General features: G+C 42.6%; 1 protein-coding gene across 2 annotated transcripts in view; it reads right to left on the bottom strand.

Annotated features, from left to right (window-relative positions):
• Window positions 1-1,274: 1,274 nt before the first annotated feature.
• The window catches only part of spp1 (secreted phosphoprotein 1), a 7,210-nt gene continuing 2,973 nt past the window's right edge, over window positions 1,275-5,511 (bottom strand). The window contains exons 2-8 of one of the 2 annotated variants that reach the window (XM_035668074.1): window positions 4,017-4,088; window positions 3,793-3,837; window positions 3,601-3,675; window positions 3,073-3,135; window positions 2,841-2,969; window positions 2,303-2,647; window positions 1,275-1,820 (exon numbers count right to left, since the gene is read on the bottom strand). In XM_035668074.1, the coding sequence (XP_035523967.1) occupies window positions 1,398-1,820; window positions 2,303-2,647; window positions 2,841-2,969; window positions 3,073-3,135; window positions 3,601-3,675; window positions 3,793-3,837; window positions 4,017-4,070 (1,134 nt within the window). In that variant the 5' untranslated portion in view covers window positions 4,071-4,088 and the 3' untranslated portion in view covers window positions 1,275-1,397. The remainder of the gene's footprint in view (window positions 1,821-2,302; window positions 2,648-2,840; window positions 2,970-3,072; window positions 3,136-3,600; window positions 3,676-3,792; window positions 3,838-4,016; window positions 4,089-5,511) is intronic. The other variant, XM_035668075.1, reaches the window with a different exon arrangement.

Here is a 5,511-nt window from a genome sequence, read left to right as displayed (position 1 = left end):
AATATAGGAATTGTTGTTTTTGTTACCTTAGAATGAGCGGTTTTTATCTACAGAGGGAGCAGGTCCTCTTCTACGGAGGCCGCCATGTTGATATGACAGATAAGGACTAACGTTTTTTGTGAGTTTTGTGGCCACCGTAGTTTTTCCTACTCATTTGTAAAAGTAGCGGAACGTGAGGTTTATTCAGTTTGTTGCAATCTGCAGTATGGAGCTGCAGTTAGGAGCTGATTAACCTAGCTTAGCATAAACTATCTGTTTGTGTTGATTGTGAGCTTTAGAGGTGGTGTTACTAGCTTTGGACATAGTGAGAGTGCTACTGATCTCCTCATCTAAATTGAATAGGCGTATTTCCCGAATTTGTCAAACTTTTCCTTCAAAATAATAGCTGGGTCATGAGAACAGGATGCAGTCTCTACTTTAGTTCATGTTATTTCTTTTTGAGCATTTCTGTGTATCATTGTTTTATGACTCTTCTATGCTTAGCTTGTTCAGCAATTTCTGTATCTATTTTCTCACCACCTTTCTTGTCTGAAAACAAATGTAAACAACCAGTATCTCTTTTTATGAAAAAGAACTTTATTAATATTTTAGAAATGGTACAATATGATACATTACAGTAAACAACATGGGACAAACAACATGTAGTGTAGGTAGGAACTGTGCAAATGAATAGGACTCTGTTGTATGTATGTGTGTGTGTACTGCATCTATACCTGATTGAACCCTGTACTGGATTGTGAGTTTCTCTTTGTTTACATCCTTTTATCTACACCAGCTGATTTGATACTAGCGCGCATACGAAGCTAAGCCACACAGGCAGCAAATGTCTGGCTTAATGTCAAGTTTAAATTCTATTATGCTTAAAATGATTACAAGTATTTAAATAAACTGTGCACTTTTCTCTCGTATTTTAAAAGCAATGTAGGTTTGCATATTGCAGTCATTTATGAATGATTAAATGCAGTGTTTTGCTAGTGTAGATATCAGGACTTAACTGTGTTTGTTTCTGTGTTTTTTTTACAGTTTTGACCTATTAAAAGGTCATGAGGTCAGTCAACCTCCTGTTGCAGGTAGCAGTCGTCAGTTTCAACACCCTATAAAGTTGCATCAACCACTTTTCCCCTGCGGGGTCAAACATGGGATTTAACAGGGCAACCAGACCACAGGATGCAGGAGTTATTGGTTTATTTAAATATAACCCAAAAGATGCACAAATAATCACAGAAATATTGGCTGAGCACATTGAAATCAATAATAATTAAGTCTTGGCTGTCCCTGTTTGGCCCTGCAGTGGAAAGTGGCTCTGGAGGGGGCTTTGTGCACCTGGATGCAGCGTGCACTCTTTATGTGAATCTAACTGACACCACCGTCCACTCCATTTCGTGGATGGGCAGGGCTTATTTGGCAGTGATGACCACAGGCATGTCAGTGGCGGTGTCAGGTCCCGCCCCCTCCTCCTCTGAGTCACTCTCAGTGCTGTCGCTCTCGTCTGAATCGCTGTCAGCGGCCCCGGGCGTGGCCGTGGCTGTGGCCTCCTCGCTGCTCTGGCTCTCCTCGTCCTCTGACTCCTGGCTGGTGCTGGCACTGTCGCTCTCGCTTGCGGTGCTGGCGCTCTCCTCCTCCTCTTCCTCTGGGGTGCTGGAGCTCTCGCTTTCACTGGTGGTGGCATCGCTGGCACTAGCGCTCTCCTCCTCCTCTGGGAGGGAGGCCTGGCGGGGGCTGAGGTCCTGGGAGGTGCCGGAGGAGGCATCCAAGCCCTGGCTCTCCACCTCAGGGGTGCTGGTGTCCTCCTCCAAGAGATCAGAGTGGACCTGAAGAGCCTGGAGGTGAGGCAGAGGATGGCAGGAAGGGTTAGTTTGTTTTGTTTGTCTATAAGTTCACAAAACATAAAAAAGTGCACTAATAGAGAGAGTTCTTTGTCTTTTAGTCTGCAGTCTTTTTAAATCTTGGTATATTTAGGTTTTTGTCAAATGTAGAATGGAGGTATCTGTCACAGTTAAAGTAAAAGTGCTGAAATGACTTTAATCCAATAAAGTCAACTGAAATGCAGGTACTGAAAGGAGATGAAGTGAAAGTCCTGCATGAGTTACTGTCAATTCAAGTGAAAATCCTCTCTGGAGTGTAAGGTAGGAGTGAAAGTTGACGTTTTGGCTTAAGTACAAGCACTGAAAGCAGTTGAAGTGTCACATAAAGTGCAGTTTGACAGTGGTAGTTGCTTGCAGTAGCACATTCTACAGCAGCCAAACACGATTTCATGTGGACTCTACTGACGGCCTAACATTCGCCGGAAGATAAAACTGACCTGTACCTTGTACACCTGAAGCGACTTCTCCACCTCGTTGCCGTCTGTCATGTCGTAGGCCATCTTCTTTCCAGCGCCCACAAACTCGTAGGACTTGTAGGGAGCGGGGACCTTGTGGTAGGATTTGTCCTCCACGTAGACAATGGACTTATAGTCACTGGGGTAGCCTCCCAAGCTGTCACCACGGCCTGCATCCGTGTCGGTGACGATGGTAGGTAGGATGGGCTCAGGGGTAGTTTCAGCCACGGGTCCCTCTGTGACGATCACAGGGGTGACGGTGGCAGTAGCAGGGGTGGAGGCCTCGCCTGACTCTGAGCTGTCGCTAGACTCGTCCTCCTCGGTTTCCTGGAGCCACAAGGGTGGAAGGGAGTGAATAGAGTTGCATTGTATCTAATTTGATTGATCTGTAATAATTATTAGCTGTTCTGGTCCTTTTTTCCTTAATTGAAGCTTTGTTTCTGTTTTAGCCAGCTAACATGACAACTGACCCAGTGCTGTATATGTAGCCAGATGTGTTGTGGGTGCTTTTTATACTCACACTCTCCTCTGCTTCATCGTCATCATCGTCATCGCTGTCTCCACTGTCCTTGCTGACAGAGGCTGTATCTGAGGACGAAGCTGTGTCTGCGCTGTCAGATGTGACTTCTACTGGAGCCTCTGCTGCCGCCTGTTGCAAAAACAATTAAAGCATTAAAGTCATAAACTTCAGCAGGATTGTAGTCTGCAGACAAAAGACAAAAGAATAATAATAATTGAGACTGATCTCTCACCTCGTCTTCATCTGAACTCTCTTTGCTCTCGTCTGATCCGGCAGCAGCTGCAGCCACAACGTTCTGCAACATCAGAGAGACACAATGAATTAGATTAATCCTCTATTTACCCTTTACTGTCTTCATTCATGTCTCACACAAAAGGCCAGTCAAAGGAAACTAATTAGTGCAGGCTCTTTCTCCTTCGTAGCATCACTGGATGTTAGTGTCTCTCCAAAGACAGCTCTTTGGTCCCTGACATGTTAAGCTCCAAAGGATGCTAATGAATTAAGGTGATCAGGGAGTCCACATGGTGGTGGTATACACAGGGAATGCATGTCTTTTATTTGGACCACTAGGGCCACGTTATACCTATACTTACTGTCAATGTGTTTGAAACAGGGCTGGATTTGAAGCCACTGCCGCACATTCCAAATTCATATTCAAAAAAGATTTGGCAAATTTGATTGGTGGTTCAAACAACTTTTGGGGGCGCTCGGGGGCAAACAGAAGAGGAGAATAGGTTGATGAAGTGAAGGAATATTTTACCTGTACAGGTGCTGCACGGGCCTGAGGAACCACTGGCGTCTCTTTCCTGACGGCTGGAGCTGCTGGTCGTCTCGCCTGTGGACAAGACCAACATTAGTCAGTGTAGAGGTCTCTCTATCTCTCTTTCTTTCTCTCTCTCCCTCTCTCTCTCTCTTTATCTATCTATCTCTCTCTCTCTCTCCAGATACTCACCACTTCCTCAGAGCTCTCTGAACTGCTGTTTGAAAGTTTTCTTGCCTGAAAAGCAAGCAAAGACATACACAAAGTGAATCAAATGTAAGAAAATCCACCGAAACTGATGTCGAAATTGTTTGAAACTGATGTAAAAAATGTAATGTGATCCAAGGACAAAGCTGCTGCTCTGTGCTCATCAAAAGCTATATAGAAGTTCTGACTTGACAGGGAAAAGGACTCACCGGCCGGCAGAGAACTGTGGCGAAGAGCAAAACGAAAACAACGGCCACTTTCATTGTGTCACGGTTTGGTGTCTGGATGGGGAGAAAACCAGAAAACACGCAGGTTGAAGTCGCACAATAAAACATCATCTTATAACACAATAAAACAATAAAACATAATCATGATACAAACACCTCGTACAACACCAAAATACTCGCCCGGAGGCAATAACTTCACAGGAAACACAATGACATGTCAAACTAAAATTGAGCTGCGAGCCTTGTCTGTAAATCCCCTCGCCCAGATTCCTTCCTAAAAATGGAGGTTGCATGGTCACATGACTGTTAACTAGCAGTGGCACTTCCTGAGGCCTTGGTATATCACAGGAAGTCCTTAATTAGAGACCTGAACGAGTGGTTATGTGTCCCTGACAACTCTGTTTCAGTACAGTAAAACATTTTCTCTGTCATCAGAGCGAGAAAATCACATCATTTTGGTTTGTGGTTTTCTTTAACTATGAGACAGGAGGTTTCTGGCTGATCCTGGGCCGAAAGGTGTGAGACAATAACAGGTATTATTTCAAAAGGGACTAATTTAGCCTGTGGGTGTTTGGCTTAAAATATTTAAGGGACATTTACCCCCTGGGGTCGCTGAATCCGCGAAACATTGTCTATTGTCTCGCCAATAATACAGCGTAGAAATATGGCTTAGCCTGAATCTGTAGTCTCTCAGCTTCCAAGTCTGTATGACATTCACACAGTAAACTAGGAGAAGAGGGTGTTGTTATTAGAAAATGTCATTTTAAAGATTTATTGTACATTTATATACTATTTTATTCGTATATTCCACTATTTTTGCGAACCTAAGAGATAAACCTATTTCAAGCACCAAAACAGTTGGTAAACAAGGTTTGTTTTCACAAGAGATCTGAAGAATTTCAAATATCGGACTCAAATAACTTCTTTTTGCACATTTTGATATAAAATACATGGGTATATCATGCTATACAAGTCCCTTTAAAAGTTAATTTAAGAAGATATGTAAAAAATTGGGGTTAAAATTAACTGTTGTCCTGCAAGCAGATACCCTGGAACCAAGAACTCTACATGAAATCAATACCTTGCTTTTTAATTTTTCTACAAATGAGAGTCAGTATGTTGAAGAATAAGCCAAAATGCTAAACTAGGATAAAGAAAATAACACTTAAAGATAAGGTTGGTGTTCTTCTATATGTTTCATATTGTCAACAGATCCCATTAAAAGGCCAAAAACTGTCTATTGTTCTCAGTCCATTGGATCCTACTGAAAATGTAGGCCTAAATCTTTAAAAACAGCTCACAAATATATACTTTAATTTAAAAAAAAGACTATTTAATCTCCTAAAACAGCTGGACATTGTAGTTTTTAACAAACCATATTCAAACAGGTGGAAATAGTATATTTGTTAGGGACTATTTTCAGCAAAGGACTAATACACATTCCCTTCTCTAGTGAGGATTTACAGCAGCAGGACAG

Source organism: Morone saxatilis, unplaced genomic scaffold (assembly GCF_004916995.1).
Source record: "Morone saxatilis isolate NCDOM2014 unplaced genomic scaffold, NCSU_SB_2.0 Contig21, whole genome shotgun sequence".
Taxonomy (NCBI): Eukaryota; Metazoa; Chordata; class Actinopteri; family Moronidae; genus Morone; species Morone saxatilis.
This window is presented reverse-complemented; position numbering and strand designations above follow the sequence as displayed.